The sequence below is a fragment of the Mus pahari genome, chromosome 6 (genome assembly GCF_900095145.1).
Source record: "Mus pahari chromosome 6, PAHARI_EIJ_v1.1, whole genome shotgun sequence".
Taxonomy (NCBI): domain Eukaryota; kingdom Metazoa; phylum Chordata; class Mammalia; order Rodentia; family Muridae; genus Mus; species Mus pahari.
The window spans coordinates 86,876,457-86,893,798 of NC_034595.1; the positions used below are offsets into that span (position 1 = coordinate 86,876,457).

The 17,342-nt window shown below is 48.4% G+C and overlaps 2 protein-coding genes across 2 annotated transcripts in view; both read left to right on the plus strand.

Moving 5' to 3' along the window:
- The window catches only part of Fuca1 (alpha-L-fucosidase 1), a 17,152-nt gene extending 4,825 nt beyond the window's left edge, over positions 1-12,327 (plus strand). Inside the window, exons 4-8 of the mRNA XM_021200292.2 lie at positions 2,798-2,903; positions 6,097-6,297; positions 8,124-8,314; positions 10,297-10,396; positions 11,654-12,327. Of these exons, the coding sequence (XP_021055951.1) occupies positions 2,798-2,903; positions 6,097-6,297; positions 8,124-8,314; positions 10,297-10,396; positions 11,654-11,794 (739 nt within the window). The 3' untranslated portion in view covers positions 11,795-12,327. The remainder of the gene's footprint in view (positions 1-2,797; positions 2,904-6,096; positions 6,298-8,123; positions 8,315-10,296; positions 10,397-11,653) is intronic.
- Positions 12,328-14,417: 2,090 nt separating this feature from the next.
- Positions 14,418-15,988, plus strand: LOC110323866 (eukaryotic translation initiation factor 3 subunit I-like). The gene is made up of 2 exons (XM_021201216.1): positions 14,418-14,424; positions 14,961-15,988. Exons 1-2 carry the CDS (start codon positions 14,418-14,420, stop codon positions 15,986-15,988), a joined length of 1,035 nt encoding a protein of 344 aa, XP_021056875.1.
- The last annotated feature ends 1,354 nt before the right edge of the window (positions 15,989-17,342 follow it).

The window sequence follows — 17,342 nt, forward strand, 5'->3', positions numbered from 1 at the left end:
CCTGGAACTCACTCTGTAGACCAGGCTGGCCTCAAACTCAGAAATCCACCTGCCTCTGCCTCCCAAGTGCTGGGATTAAAGGCGTGTGCCACCACACCTGGCCCCATGTTTTCTTTTACATTGATTGACTGATTGGTTGGAACATGAGTCGAGTTGGCATGCCACAACACATGTGTTCAGGTCAGAGGACAATTTTGGGAAGTTAGTTTTCTCATCTACCATGTGGACCCCAAGGATCAGGCTTGACGGCAAGCCCTTTCATTCACTGACTGACCCTCATGCTAGTCCATTCAATGCTTTTCCTAGTTATATGTGGGAGCCACCCCTGCTGGGATTAAAGGTGTGTGCTTTTCTTTTTATGGTAAGATCTCACTTTGTCATCCTTGTTGGTCCTCCTGCTTCAGCCTCTGAAATGTGAGGATTTCAGGCTGAGCCTCCATTCTCGGCTGGCTGGCTGGTTGGTTAGTTTGTTTTCGAGACAGATCTTCCTTTGTAACCTAGGCTGGCCTCTAATTTCAGGCAGTACTCCTGCCTCCCCTGAGTGATGGGATTATAGCCATGAGCCACTGTCCCCAGCCAGCATCTAACCAGCCCCCTTGCATCTGGTTCTAGCAAGATGGCTGTCAGGAAACTGTTGTAAAACATCTGCAGAGGGCAGGACAAGTGCAGGTGTCTGGGGTTCTGAAATCAAGTTTAGTTTTGGGGTTTGTTGTTGTTGTTGTTGTTTTTCTTCTTTCCTCGCTCCTCCCTCTATAGTGTTATCTAACCTTGGCTGGCCTCAAATCTATAGCAGACCTGCTGGCGCAGGATTTTCTGCATACTGGATATAAGCCCGTGCTGGTGCCCCTGGCTTTTTTCTGTTGTAAAGTTTGTGGCTTAGAGTAACTTGCATAGTCTCTCCCTTGCTTTCTGATGAGGTAATGGGCATAGAGCCCCAGGGTAGCCTCTAGTTTGCAAATCTCCTGAGGTTCAGTTTCCCAAATGCTACCACACCTAGCTTTTTTTTTTTTTTCCCCCCCTTGGTCCCCGACTAGATACAGGTCTTTGAACTTGCTGGGCAGTGCTTTGCCACTGAGCCACACAGCCCAGGCCGTGAGCACTGCCGTTGTCTTTTCAGTCACGTTTGACTACGATGTGTCCGTCAGTACCAGTACGTATGCCTTATGAGCACGCATACGGAGGAGGTCAGAGAACAGCTTGTCAGTTCTCTCCTTCCGTGAGGATTCTGGGGGTCAAGCTCAGGTCCTCAGGCTGGGTAGCAGAAGCTTTGCCAGCTCAAGGCGAGCCTCCTGGCCTGCCCAAGCACCGACCTCTTTTCCAAAGCTTAATTATTATTTCTGTGTTGTGTGTGTACACCGTGGGCAGCAGGTGCCTGGGGAAGCCAGGGAACATCAAATTCCCTGAAATAAGCAGTTGGGAGCCCACCATGACATTGGGAAGCAAACCCAGGTCCTCTGCAAGCAGCAGGCAGGCTCGCTCACCCCCTGAGGTGACTGCCAAGCCCTGGGAGCAGCACCCCTAATTAGTTACTGATTATATATAGTTCTGTTTCTTAAAGGGGCAGCAAAGGAGATTAGAGGAGGTATGTGCCTTAGTACCGCAGTTTATTATTATTGTTACTATTGCTATTATTACTGTTATGATTATACTTATCTGGGATGTGTGTGCATGCATGTGCCATGGTGTGCATGCAGAGGTCAGAAGACCACTTGCGGAGTCAGTGTGTCAGGGACCGAACTCAGGTTGGGAGACTTGGCAAGCAGGCGCCTTGACACACTGAGCTGGTTCACCAGCCCCTGCAGCTCTCGTTTTAATTAAAATCGTTCCTTTAGCTGTTTGGGTGTTTCGCCTGCATGTTTGTCTATGTTCTCCATGCATGCCTGGTGCCAACAGAGGCCAGAAAGTGGCATCAGATCCCCAGGGGACAGGAGGATGGGTGATTGGGAAATTAGACAAGCAGCCAGTTCTCTTCCAGAGCCTGAGCCATCCACTGCTGACTCTGTACTACGGAGCCACCTCTCCATACCCTTTCTCTGAGGCTGTTTTAGACAGTGGTTGTGTTAGCAAAAAAAAAAAAAAAAATGATTTCTTATCTCTTTAGTTTCTTTTTTCTTTTTTTGGTTTTTCGAAACAGGGTTTCTCTGTATAGCCCTGGCTGTCCTGGAACTCACTCTGTAGACCAGGCTGGCCTCGAACTCAGAAATCCGCCTGCCTCTGCCTCCCAAGTGCTGGGATTAAAGGCATGCGCCACCACACCCCTTTTTTTGGTTTTTCGAAACAGGGTTTCTCTGTATAGCCCTGGCTGTCCTGGAACTCACTCTGTAGACCAGGCTGGCCTCGAACTCAGAAATCCGCCTGCCTCTGCCTCCCGAGTGCTGGATTAAGTTTTATGGTCCTTTCCAATCAAGAGACTTTCCCTTCTGACAAGTTAGGAGTGGGACTCATGACTTCACGTGTGGTAGGCAAGCACTCTCCCTCATAGCCAGACTCCCAGGTCTTTTGCTTGTTTGTTTGTTTGTTTTGTTTTGTTTTGTTTTGTTTTTCGAGACAGGGTTTCTCTGTGTAGCCCTGGCTGTCCTGGAACTCACTCTGTAGACCAGGCTGGCCTCAAACTCAGCAGAAATCCGCCTGCCTCTGCCTCGTCTCCCCTCCCCCCTCATGCTGGGATTAAAGGCGTGCGCCACCACACCTGGCTACTCCCAGTTCTAATTTGTAAATATTTGTTGTAATACCTGTCTGTAAGACTGGAATAGATACAGATTCTGATGGCAAACTGTTCTGGTCCCATGTGTTGCAGCTACAAGCCTGACCTGATCTGGTCCGACGGGGAGTGGGAGTGTCCTGATACATACTGGAACTCCACAGGTTTCCTTGCTTGGCTCTACAATGATAGCCCTGTCAAGGTAGGTGGTTATCACCTACCCTATGGATTACTGGTAATGGAAAAAAAAGAGTGTGAATGAGCGAGTTGATACCTATCCATAGTCTCAGCTGGGGTAGGCAGGCTGTGGCAGGGGCGTTCCCAACAAACCTCTGCTCTCCAAGAGCTGGGATTATTCTGGATGTGAGGCACCACTCCTAGCTTTATGCTAGGTTTTAAAGGGTGCTTGGGTAACTGAACCTTCCCTGTAACTGGCCAATACAACTAGCCAGTGCACAGGCTGCCTGTCTATACCTTGTGTTAATGGACTTTGTACTGAATGACAGAGGTCTTAATCTCTAGGATAGAAAATGTCGAAGATTGTACAGGTTCTTGATTTATAGATTTTAAAGAAAGATCTAAGTATAAAGCAGGTTGGGCTGGGCAGTGTTGGCACATGCCTTTAATCCCAGCATCTGGGAGGTAGAAGCAGGCAGATCTCTTGAGTTTCAGGCCAGTCTGGTCTACAGAGTGAGTTCTAGGACAGCCAGAGCCACAGAAAACCAGGCTAGCCTCGAACTCAGAGATCCACCTGCCTCTGCCTCCCGAGTGCTGGGATTAAAGTCATGCGCCACCACGCTCGGCTCGAAATTCTGTTTCAAAAAACAAGAGAAGCCGGATGGTGGTGGCGCACGCCCTTAATCCAGCACTTGGGAGGCAGAGGCAAGCAGATTTCTGAGTTCGAAGCCAGCCTGGTCTACAAAGTGAGTTTCAGGAGAGCCAGGGCTACACAGAGAAACCCTGTCTCAAAAAAAGCCAAAACAAACAAACAAACAAACAAAAAAACGAGGGAGGGAGGAAGAGGGGGGAGGAGGGGGGGGAGAGAGAGAAGCTTGGTAGTTGGAGAAATAGCCGGTGGTAGAGCAGGCCTGGGTGTAATCAGAAGCACCAAAACTGGGAGCTGGAGAGATGGCTCAGTGGTTAAGAGCCCCGACTGCTCTTCTATGATCCTGAATTCAAATCCCAGCAACCCCATGGTAGCTCACAACTATCTGTAATGAGATCTGACACCCTGAAGACAGCTATAGTGTACTTACATATAATAAATAAATCTTAAAAAACAAAAAACTCAGAAGTACCAAGACTAAGCTTGGATGAAGGTGGCCTGGTGGATTCCTGTCTGTGGGGGTCGTATTGAGTAGTCATTACTAAACTCAGAAAATGGAAAGGAGAGGGAAGAGAAGAGACCCCTGCGCGGTGAGTGCTGGTGAAGGTGGTTCTCATGCTGGACACTCACTCGTGGGAGGGCAGGCTAACAGCAGGGCAAGCCTGGCTTCCAGGGGCCTACCAAGTCTCTGGGGACTCCCAGATGTGCAGTTCATCCCCAGGTAGTTAACACTGATGAAATGCCATGGTCTAAATTGTCCACATCTGTATCTAAACTGTGAAAACCCTGTAATTCACCATGGAACTGCCGTCCTTGCCTCAGTTATATACCGTGATGAGTGAGCAGTTGATGGCCCATCCAGACTTTGAGATGGACCAGGTATGGTGGTGCACGCCTTTTACCCTAGCACTCTCTGTGAGTTCGAGGCCAGCCTGGTCTATCCAGTGTGTTCCCAGGCCGACCATGGCTGCATACTAAGACTCTTATCTCAAGAGGCAAATTAACCAGCTGGGTGTGGTGGCGCACGCCTTTGATCCCAGCACTCAGGAGGCAGAGGCAGGTGGATCTCTGTGAGTCTGAGGCCAGCCTGTCTACAAATCGAGTTCCAGGACAGCCAGGACTGCCCAGAGAAACCCTGTCTCGACAAAGCAAACTTAGGATGGTTAATAGCTTGGATGTCTCTGAGGTAGGTGCCTTTCCTGCGGGCTGGGCCTTCATGGGGCTGGGTCGTATAGTGTGTGGGTGACGGCCCCATTAATGAGAATCACAAAAGAAAAAAACAGAAGCAGAGATGCAGTGTTGGGGAAGGAAGCAAATGTCAATCACATTTAAAAACTGACAGCCAGGGCTGGTGAGATGGCTCACCGGTTAAGAGCGCCGACTGTTCTTCCAAAGGTCCTGAGTTCAAATCCCAGCAACCACATGGTGGCTCACAACCATCTGTAACGAAATCTGACTCCCTCTTCTGGAGTGTCTGAAGACAGGTACAGTGTACTTACATATAATAAATAAATATTTAAAAAAAAAAATCAACTGACAGCCAGGGCTGGGGAGAGGGCTCAGTGGCTAAAGCAGGAGACTCTCAGAGCAGGAGACCCTCAGAGCAGAGGGCCTTCTTGAGTTTCCTACCCTGCATGACTCACGCTGGGTAAATCACAGCCACCTGGAACTATAGCACCAGGGCAGCTGATGCCCTCTTCTGGCCTTCTTGTGCACCGACATACATGCAGGCAAAACACCCACACAAGTTTTTAAATTGTTTATTATATGAGTATGAATGTATGCCTGTGTAAGTTTATGTGTAATGTGTGTAGGCAAAACCCCATAGAAGCCAGAAAGCGGGACCAGATCTCCTGTAAAAGCATCAAGCACTCTTAACTGTTGAGCCCTCTTGCCTGTCCCATGCCTGCTTTTACAAGTGAGTGCTGGAGAGTCCTCAGGCTTACACAGAAAGTGCTTTACCCTCTGCGCCATCTCCTGGGCTACAGGCACTCTCCCTACACACACACACACACACACACACACACACACACACACACACACGTAGTCCATGCGTTCCTCTGCTGACGATGGGTTGGACGCTGCTTTGGATTTTGGTGGTGGTAGTGGGTTTTTGTTTGTTTGTTTTCTTTTTTATTTCGTGTGCATTGGAATTTGCCTCCATGTATATCTGGGGGAGGGTGTGAGTTACAGACAGCTCTCTTCTTTTCTTTTTTCTTTTCTTTTTTTTTTTAGCTGCTGTGTGAGTGCTAGGAATTGAACCTGGGTCCTCTAGAAAAACAGCCAGCGTCCTTAACCACCAAGCCATCTCTCCAGCCCTGGTTGCTCCTTGGTAGTAGGCACTGTCTTCAATACTGTAGGACATTTCTCAGCATCTCTGGTCTCTCACTGGGACAGCCAAAAATGTCTAGCGTCCCACATGTGCCCTTTAGAGCGAGAGGGCACCAGGGGAAAGCACTCGTGTAGTCCTGCTGATCCTCCTTCTAAGCACACTTGCCAGATGGAGCTGCATCGCATAAAGGAGGCAGGCGGTACTGTGCCGATGACCCCGTTCTCCTTCCTCCTTTAGGATGAGGTGATAGTGAATGACCGGTGGGGTCAGAACTGCTCCTGTCATCACGGAGGGTACTACAACTGTCAAGACAAATACAAGCCACAGAGCTTGCCAGACCACAAGTGGGAGATGTGTACCAGCGTGGACAGAGCATCCTGGGGCTATCGAAGTGACATGACCATGTCGACTATCGCCAAGGAAAACGAAATCATCGAGGTAAGAGCATTGCCTTAGCTGTTTGTTTGTCTCCGAGCTGCCCTCTGACCCGGAGTCCAGTGGCTCCAGCCTGCTCTGGCCACAGTACATGGAGACTGTCTTAGGGTTCTATTGGGGGGAACAGACACCATGACCAAGGCAACTCTTATAAGGACAACATATAGTTGGGGCTGGCTTATAGGTTCAGAGGTTCAGTCCATTATCATCAAGGTGGGAGCATGGCAGCATCCAGGCAGGCATGGTGCAGGAGGAGCTGAGGGTTTTAAATCTTGTTCTGAAGGCAAACAGGAGCAGACTGACTCTCACTTGGTTAGGAGGAGAGTCTCATTGCCCATGCCATCGGTGACACACTTCTTCCATCGAGGCCACAGCTGCTCCAGCAAGGCCACAGCTCCTAAAAGTACTACTTCCTAAGCCAAGCATATTCAAACCACCTCAGAAACGAACCTCTCCTAAGGACATTGTCACTATCACTGAGGAAGGGGTTGGAATTTTAAAACCTGATACAACATCTCCTTATTTGTTTGGGGTGGGGGCAAGTGTGTGCCACGTTGTACATGCAGAGGTCAGAGGGCAGTTTGAGAGTCACTTCTCTCCTTCCACCCTGAGTCCCGAGGATCAGACTTAGGTTGCTCATCTTGGTGGCGAGGAACTTCATCTTCTGAGGTCATTGCCTTCGACATCGTCTCAGCCTCAGGGGAAGCTCTGTTTACAGAAATGTTCTTCCAGAACTTTCCCTTTTCTTTGTGTGTGTGCACGCGTATGTACACATGCAATGTGCACGTGCTAACGTTTGTTTTGATGTGTTCGCTAGTATGTTTGTGGCATCCCAGCACAACCTCACTCCTCGGTTTCTGTGTATTTGGGGGGACAAGATCTCTGACTACCTTGGGACTGGCCATTCAGCTCAGCTCCACTACCAACACACTGTAGCGAGCCTTCTGTCGCTCCCCAGGTCAGACATTACCAGCATGTACCACGACACCCGGAGTTTTTTGGCCACTGTTGATTTTGGTGTGTTTCGTTTTGAACCTGAATTCTGAGCTCAGGTCTTCTTGTTCATAAAGCAAGCGCTCCCCCTCTGGGCCATCGTCGTCCTGGCCCCTTCCCAGGGGTATTTCAGTTCGCATGTGAGTGGTTTCCGTACCTTACAACTGTAATGGGTAATTCAGTAGGCGGGACAGCTCTCGAGGAGTACATTGAAGAATGCGCAGCCTGCTGCTGCTCTGGTATGAAATGAAGTGCCATGTGAGGCTGCAGCTACGTAAAATCAAGAGTAGGAAGAGACATCAGAAGTCAATGGAGGGTTTCCTTAGGAGTTCTCTAATGGGCTCTCGCCTTTAAATTTTTCTGTATGTAAAATTAGTCCTGGGCTGCCTTGAGCAACAGTTGTTAGAGGTCACGGCAGATACCCTCACTCCAGGTGTCTTCAGAATGTTTCTTTATGGTAGTTATTCTTTGTCGAGACTGAGTCTTCCTGGAGTCCCTGCTGGCCTCAAATTTGGTAGCCAAGGCTAGCCTTGAACTCCTGGCCGTCTTGCCTCTTCCCACCTCAGGTGCTGGGATTACAGGCATGGGATTATTAGCATGCCCAGCTTCCCTTGCACCAGTTTTGCCAAAGGTGCATATAATCTGTACTTAAACAACTCGGCAACATTTGCTGCCATACCCAGCTCTAAGGTATAACTCATCCCCCATTTCCCCTTTGTGGTGCTAAGGATTGAAGCCAGGGCTTTTTCTCTCAGTATTCCCTAATGTCTGTGTGTTCTAGACACTGCCAGGCTTGGTAGTCACGCCTCAGTTTTTATTGTTTCTGCCTTCTTTAGGAATTGGTTCAGACGGTAAGTTTGGGAGGCAACTACCTTCTCAACATTGGACCAACTAAAGATGGCCTGATCGTCCCCATCTTCCAAGAAAGGCTTCTTGCTGTTGGCAAGTGGCTGCAGATCAACGGGGAGGCCATCTATGCCTCCAAACCGTGGAGGGTGCAGTCTGAAAAGGACAAGACAGTTGTGTGGTGAGCCCTGCCTTCCCTTGTGATCAGGAGAGTGACTGATGATAGCCATGGTTCAGTTCAGAGTGACAGCAAAGCCAAAGTCAAAGAATTAGTAACAAGCGATCGCTGAGAGAGAGAGAGAGAGAGAGAGAGAGAGAGAACACAGATAGATTGACTATAGGTAGATTGATAGATGGCAAAATATCAGACTGAGATATCAGACTGAGTGCTTAAAACACCCAACCAAAATCACTTGGGGAATCCCTTAAGGCTTCACTTGGGGAATCCTTTAAGGCTTCACTTGGGGAATCCCTTAAGGCTGGAGTCCCAGACGGGGGTCCTTGGTAGAGTAGAGTGAGACTTCCCACTCAACAAGTAAGACAACACAGTGAGTGATGTCAGCACTCTGAGCTGGAGTTTCAAGTGTGCCTTGTCCGTGAGGATGAGCTGCCCGTGGCTGAGCCTCTGGCTCCCTGATCCCCCTCTCAGGCGTTTTTTTGTATCAGGGACAATGAGAGCCCTGTTGGAGATGGCTAACCTAGCTGTTCCCAAAAACTCAGGGCTTTTGCTTCTGGTCTGTTCTCTTTCCCTTCCTGACACGGAGTTAGGGGGCAGCCCAGCCCCTGACAAGGGGCCTCAGGACACTTTGAGACAAACATGCTTAGGTCCAAAATGCGGTGGAGGGCGCCCTGCTACCAGAGCCAGCTTCTAAGTGAGCTCAAGCAACACAGCACAGCCCACCAGTGTTGCACTTCATACTCCCGATGCGCATCAGCATTGGCCTGTGGCTGTTGTGGACCTGGTCCAGCCTGGCTACTTGCCTCTTGCTGTAAGATTCATGTCCCAACTGGGTTCTGTCTCCACCCACCCTGTGCAGAGCTCCACCCTAAATTTTTCCTATTTGTGCACGGACTTCTAGATCTAGTTATTTGACCCTGGACTTCAGTTTCTTCAACTGCAAAGTGCGGGATGGTGCTTAGCTTCATAGACTCGCATTGAAGACTTAGTTACCGTCATCTGTGTGAGGACCCCGCAGAGCCCCAGGCCTGAGCAGGGAGCCTGGTGCCACGCTGGGGTGCCTTGTTCTTTTTCCCTAGGGATGAATTTCTGTGAGGTGGTTGTTGCTCTGTCTTTGAACATGGTGACCTCTCGAGCCAGAGGGTGTGTGCCACTTGTTTCGCCCTGTGTTGTTTTCTTGTGGATCTGGAGTTGAGAAGGTTTCAACACCAAGTTCTGTGGCTTCAGCTCCTAATGAGTACCTTGCCTATGTGTAGGTCATGGTTTCACCATGCTGGGGACAAGCTGTCCCCTGCCTCAGCCTCCTTAGTAGCTGGGATTATATATGTGCATTACCACACCCAGCAGAAGGTTTTTTGTTTGTTTTTGAGACACCATGTAACTATGTGTAGACAGGCAGGACTTGAACTCACAGATATGTATGTACCTGCATCTACTTCCTGAATGGTACTGGGACCACCTTTAATGGCTACCACTAGGCTGTCGTTCTTTTCTTTCTCTTTTTGGGGGAGGGGGGGCAGCAAGATTAAGGTTATTGAGGCATTGGGGGAAAGCTCTAGAAAATGAGTTGCCCAAGGGTTAATTTTAATTTTTCTTTTTTTTTTTTGTTTTGTTTTGTTTTGTTTTTTCAAGACAGGGTTTCTCTGTGTAGCCCTGGCTGTCCTAAAACTCACTTTGTAGACCAGGCTGGCCTCAAACTCAGAAATCTGTCTGCCTCTGCCTCCCAAGTGCTGGGATTAAAGGCATGCGCCACCACGCCTGGTTAATTTTAATTTTTCAACAAACCTTAACAACCCAGTGAAGAGATAATAGAAGATTCCAAAGAATTTTCTAGACCTTTTCCTTCCTGAACACCTTCCTGGCACTTCCTAGTGGTCATGACAAACACAAGGTCTTTAATGGGTGAGCTATCTAATGGGATGTGGGGGAATGTCAGGGAGCACAGCTAGACTCAGCTGTGGGCTGTGATGTCTCTTTGTTCCCAGGTACACCAGTAAAAACTCAACTGTTTACGCCACTTTCCTGTACTGGCCAGAAAATGGAATTGTGAACCTCAAATCCCCCAAAACGACCTCGGCCACAAAGGTAAGGAGACTCCGCCAGTCCCTGCTGCCACAGACCTGCCTTGGCCTTCACAGGTACTGTGGCAGAACACAGCACTGCACAAAGGCCAGAGACTGATGATCTGTGGCCTTGTAACTCTCACTCACTCTACATCGGTCCTCAGTATAAATACTGTCTCTAAAAACTACCTCATACAACCGGTTAGCAGGCAGAACTGTTAGAGCAGGGTAATTGATCACTTGATTTTCTAAATACTTTTACATTCCAATAAGCTCATAATAAGTTTACGGCAACAATGCATGTCATAAATCGATAAAACTTGAGGTCTAACGGTGGAATTGTCTACATGTCTTCCCACGAAGGCTAGTGTCTCACTAAACCTTACCTGTCACGAGCCCCTAAGTTCACTAATGTCACACGTTAGCACAGTTCTGTCAAGAGACAAATTATCTGCCTTGTGTCTTACTCTTTTGAAGGTCTGTTAGATAAACCAGTCAGTAGTTACTGTCCTTGCACCTACAGTAAATTCCCCAGGCCCAGTTTGTGACCTATATCAGATAATGGTGTCACAGCTAACCTAGAAGCAATGTTGTCCTCCATCGTGGATTTGTTCCACACCTGCTTTTTTCTTCTAGTACAATTAGCCCATGACCCATGAAGATTTACAGAGCTCTAGGTGCAGCTTTTATTCTATAGAGGATTTGAAATTAACTTATATCAACTTAGAAATCCTGTAAAATCATTAGAAATTATGGAGTCATTAATTCGTCTGTCCAGCATTACTGTTTGAAAGTTCGCCTTCATGTTGGCCTGCATCTCTCCAGCCCAATGGCTATGTTTTTGTAACTCCTCTGTCCTCCTTGTGGTCCTGCCTTAGAACCAAAATCCCACCCACCTCTCCTCTGCCCAGTCATAAGTTGCTGGCATCTTTATTCAACCAATAGTTTTAAATTAAGGAACAAGGTCACATACTTTGTGTAGATACAGCTTCTCTCATCCCTGAGGGCAACCAGGCCTTGGGGGGCCAGTATTTAGCATTACAGTACATAGCAAAAGACCAAACCTCCACATTCCTGCCTCCTCCCCAGTGCTAAGATTACCCCGTGCCTGGCTAATAGCAGGCTTTTGCTTCTTCCTTCCCAGGTTCCCCCCACACGTATGTCCCACCAGCCTGTCCTCGCTACGTTGTCCCAGCACAGCTTTCCCCCACCATATCTGGGGCACAGTCTGCTCCTCAGTGAATAACCCGGCGCTCCCCTCCACTTTTGCCTTCTGCAGATAACAATGCTAGGACTCGAAGGGGACCTGAGCTGGACCCAGGATCCACTGGAGGGTGTCCTCATCTCTCTGCCACCATTGTCACCTGCCGTTCTGCCTGTGGAGTTTGCGTGGACTCTGAAGCTGACGAAGGTGAAGTGACCGGAGGAGCTCAAGGACAGACCGCCCGGGGCACTGCTTTTCTCTTACAGGAGCCTCCGGGCAATAAAGTAGCCTCCCTTCCACCCAGTGGTCGATCTGATCTCCCAAGCCAAGCATTCTGACGGATGGGCGAGCCGTGGCTAGCATTTCTGGTGGGCAGGAAGACCTGGCCAGCTCAGCTGAGTCACCCGTGCTGTCGCTATGATGAAACCCCCTCCCTTCTCTGATGACCTACCTGATAATGAACCAAGTCATCCTCTTGCCTGTAGGAGCAGGTCAGAGAGGTCTGGCGAGCTCACCCCCCTCTGCCTTATTGGTTGAGACAAGCCCCTCCGGGCTTGCCAGGCTGTCAGAAGTTTGCCAAGCAAGCCAGACGCTCTGCCACTGAGCGTGTCTTCAGAGACACCAATGAAAGAAGGTGATGCTGCCTTGCTTTTTAAAAAAAGATGGAAGTAAATTCGTATGCCAGATTATTTCTACCAAAAGCATGTGATAGGCTTCTTTCCCTAACTTAGGTTACAGCTTTATACTCATTTTCTGGTTTCCTTGTTTTGTTTTTATTTAGGGGAAAAAAAAAAGTGGCCTGAAGATAGAGCTCACTTGGTACCATGCTTGCTTGGCATACACAGAGCCCTTGGTTCATTTCCTGGCACTGCATAAACCAAGTGCAGTATGCATGCCTGTGATCCAACAGGATCAGAAGCTAGTCGGGCCTGTCTGTATAGTGAGCTCAGGGCTGCCGTAGGCTGTGTAGACTCTGTCCAGAGGAAGGGAAGGAGGAGATAGTTAGCTTGTTGGGTCTCTTTAATGCAGAACACTGCCTGTGGTCGCTGGGGTTTTTCTCCCATTCTGGTGTCTGTCTATAACAACTACAAGCTCAATCTGTGCACTGCTGTACCCAGGAATTTATGAGCAGAGGGCATTGGATGCTCAGAAATCCACCTGCCTCTGCCTCCCAAGTGCTGGGATTAAAGGCATGCGCCACCACGCCCGGCCCACCATGAGATTTTAAGTGTTACATATGTGCTTGAGAAAACCATGAAGGCTGGAGAGATGGCTCAGCAGAGGATCAAGACTTGCTTGCTCCCAGCACGCACATGACAACTCCAGTTACAGACACAGTGTCTGTTGCCCTCTTCTGCCTGCTTTGGGCTGCACACATGGAGCACAAACATAAATGTTGGCCAAACACCCATAAACAAAAATACATCATTAAAAAATAGTATGGTGTAGCTGGGCGTGGTGGCGCATGCCTTTAATCCCAGCACTCGGGAGGCAGAGGCAGGTGGATTTCTGAGTTCGAGGCCAGCCTGGTCTACAGAGTGAGTTCCAGGACAGCCAGAGCTACACAGAGAAACCCTGTCTCAAAAAAAAAAAAAAAAAAAAAAAAAATAGTATGGTAGCACACGCCTTTAATCGCAGTACTCAGAGGCAGCAGCAAGCGGGTCTCTCAGAGTTCAAGGCCAGCCTGGTCTACAGAGTGAGTTCCACGACAGCCAGGGCTACACAGAGAAATCCTGTCTCGAAAAACCAAAAGGAAAAAAATCAAACACAACCCACTTACAGTTCCATGGATTTTAGTATATTCACAGATTATCCAACTACCACGATAGTAGTTAGAATAATCTCTCCGTCCCTGTAAGAAACAATGACTGTTTGAAGTTCTCTTTCCAGCATCCTCCAGCATCCTCCTACCTCTAGGCCAGTGGTTCTCAACCTTCCCGATGCTGCTTCCCTTCAACACAGTCCCCTCCTGTTGTGGTGACCCCCAACCATAAAATTATTTTCATCCCATAACTATTTCACTTCATAGCTGTAATCTTGCTACTATTATGAGTCCTGGTATATATATGGCTTTACTTGACCCCTGTGAAAGGGTCAGTCAACTGCCACGGGGGTCGAGACCCAAAGGTTGAGAACTAATGTTCCATACACTCTGTGAGACCCACAGCTCTAGATGATCGATCGCTGTCACCCTCTGCATCCACAGTGTGTCCTGATCTAGGTCTCGTGTCACTGAGGTCTCATGGCATGAGCTCCTTATGTTTTGTCTTCTATCACTTAGCAGGTTCGTTTACATTGTGACATGCCTCAGTTCCTTCATTCTCTTTATGGCTGAACAGTGTTCATGGACATTTGAGTTGCTTTCAGACGTGTCTACTCCACAGTCTGGGAGCCACATATGTCCCGAGGTTGTCACGAAGGTGGCCCGACAGGAACCATATGCCTGAGCATAAAAGCATGGTGTTAGTTCCTTTCTTGTCACTCTGATAAAAACCATGACAAATGTAACTTGAAGGAGGAGCATACAGCACGAGGTCATTGTTCAAAAAAAAAAAAGACAGTGGTCTCATTTGGGAACATAGCTGAGTCACAGAGCAACTGTTTAAGAGACTAGAGTGAGGGGGCCGGAGAGATGGCTGAGTGGTTAAGAGCACTGACTGTTCTTCCAAAGAATTCAACCTGAGTTCAATTCCCAGCAACCACATGGTGGCTCACAACCATCTGTAATAGAATCTGACGCCCTCTTCTGGTGTGTCTGAAGAAAGCAACAGTGTACTCACATAAAATAAATAAACCTTAAAAAAAAAAAGATAAGGGTGAGAGGCAAGGGTATATCGACATGCCCAGTGTGCTGGCTTGTCCTATGTCACCTCGACACAAGCTAGTCATTTGGTAAGACAGAACCTCAATTGAGAAGTGCCCCCACCAGACTGGTCCTTAGGCAAGCCTGTGGAGCATTTTCTTAATTAGTGATTGATGGGAGAGGGCCCACCCAGCCATTATGGGTAGTGTCACCCCTAGGCAGGTGACATCTAGGATGTATAAGAAAGTGAGCTGAGGGGCTGGTGAGATGGCTCAGTGAGTAAAAGCACCCGACTGCTCTTCCAAAGGTCCAGAGTTCAAATTCCAGCAACCACATGGTGGCCCACAACCATCCGATACAAGATCTCTGACTCCCTCTTCTGGAGTGTCTGAAGACAGCTACAGTGTACTTACATATAATAAATAAATAAATCTTAAAAAAAAAAAAAGCACTGACTGCTCTTCCAAAGGTCCTGAGTTCAAATCCCAGCTATCCTGTCATAGGCTCACTTCACAGCTTATGGCCCTCAGCCACTATTAGGAGCCAGTGAGTCACCTATCTAAAAATGGCATCTCCGAGTCTTTTTCTGGTCCCACTCACATTGCCTCTCTCCTCGTGTCACCGCCGGGGTGAAACCCATCCTGCTGCAGGGCCATGAGCGGTCCATCACGCAGATCAAGTATAACCGCAAAGGAGACCTCCTCTTCACTGTGGCCAAAGACCCTATCGTCAACGTGTGGTACTCTGTCAATGGCGAGAGGCTAGGCACCTACATGGGCCACACTGGAGCTGTGTGGTATGTGGATGCTGACTGGAACACCAAGCATGTCCTTACTGGCTCAGCTGACAACAGCTGTCGACTCTGGGACTGTGAAACAGGGAAGCAGCTGGCCCTACTCAAGACCAACTCAGCTGTCTGGACCTGTGACTTTGACTTTGGGGGCAACATCATCATGTTCTCCACAGACAAGCAGATGGGGTATCAGTGTTTTGTGAGCTTCTTTGATCTGCGGGATCCAAGCCAGATCGACAGCAATGAGCCCTACATGAAGATCCCCTGTAATGACTCCAAGATCACCAGTGCCGTCTGGGGACCCCTCGGGGAGTGCATCATAGCAGGCCACGAGAGCGGAGAGCTCAACCAGTATAGCGCCAAGTCTGGAGAGGTGTTAGTGAATGTTAAGGAGCACTCTCAGCAGATCAATGACATCCAGCTGTCTAGAGACATGACCATGTTTGTCACTGCATCCAAGGACAACACAGCTAAGCTCTTCGACTCCACGAGTCTTGAACATCAGAAGACTTTCCGAACAGAACGTCCTGTCAACTCGGCTGCACTCTCTCCCAACTATGACCATGTGGTGCTGGGAGGTGGTCACGAAGCCATGGGTGTAACCACAACCTCCACCAGGATTGGCAAGTTTGAGGCCAGGTTCTTCCACTTGGCTTTTGAGGAAGAGTTTGGAAGAGTCGAGGGCCACTTTGGACCCATTAACAGTGTTGCCTTCCATCCTGATGTCAAGAGCTACAGCAGCGGTGGCGAAGATGGTTACATCCACATCCACTACTCCGACCCACAGTACTTTGAGTTCGAGTTTGAGGCCTAAGGAGCTGGATCTCCATCTACAATGGGGAAGCTGCTCACAGAAGATTTTAGACTCTGAGAAATAAATTAGTTTGTTAAAAATAGTTCCTGGTCAGGCATTTTGTGCAGCCTGTCTGTTTTCCCTCTTCACTGACCCTCCAGTGGCTGATAATAATAATAATAATAATAATAATAATAAGGAATAAAAAAAATAATGGCATCTCCACAGCCTCTGGAACCAAGAGCGCTCTACGTCTGCAGCAAGGGTGGAAAACTGCAGGCCACCAGCTGCTCTCTCTGCATTGGTGGAGGAGGGATCTTCGGAGGGTTCCTGAGTGTCCACACGATGGTAGTGGACTGCAACTGGCTTTAAGGCAGCAACAATCTGAGATTTAACAAAACTGGTTAATCTGGAAAAAGCACAAGGGCCAAATGACAGAATCAGCAGAATGCCCAAGAAAGGTCCCAGAATGGTAGGGAGCAAAGTGGAAAGCCAAGGAGAGGTAGAAAACCAATTTTGNTACCAGGATTCCTGCAACTCTCTTTTACGCATTCTTTCTTCTAAGCTAGTGCTGACCTTGTCTATACGATCCTGAACTAGGCCAGTCTTATCAGTGTAAAAACAACATTCTTCTTTGAGGGCTGCACAGAGTCCTCCTTCCTTNAGGAATACTAAATCAAGGCCTCTTCTATTCTGTAAAACTACTTCAGACAGAGAGACTAAAGAATCTTTTAAACTTTTCAGGCCTACTTGTATTTCTCGGATGTCTCTGTCCACTGCGTAGTTAAGCCTGGCGAGCTGTGCAGACTGTCGTTGGGAGGAGATTAGGGAGGCAATTCCCGTTCCTGCGCCTGCAGCACTCACACCAAGGTCACTGCTAAGGTTACTGCAGTAATTGCCTCTCTCTTAGAGCGGGGCAGGTTGGCGCCTTTATTCCAGATCTGGAGTAAATCTTCTGCAGGATGTATTGTCAACTCTGGGAAAAGTTGAACCAGGACACAGTAATCTCTGTTAGCTAACAATGTCTGGGTGATCACACAAGTAGTAAGCCCAGTAGAGCATGCCACATAGGTACCATTGGGTGCTCCAAGATATTGAAAAGTGGCTTCTACTATAATAGTCTCATTGCAAACCTCTGCAAGGCCTGTAGGGGGAGCATGGAAGGTTCCCAAAAGGCATGAGCCCACACTTGAAACTTGGCTCAGTGTGAGTCCTGTGTTTGCCTCTGGATGCCAACCAAGTTCTTGGACATCATTGGTTGCAATAACTGATCCAAATACCGCTACTCCTTCATAGAATAGCTACCTTATGAACAATGGGTATATTAGGGGCTTCAGGATGGAGTATAGGATTAGGTCCTATAGCACTTCCTCTA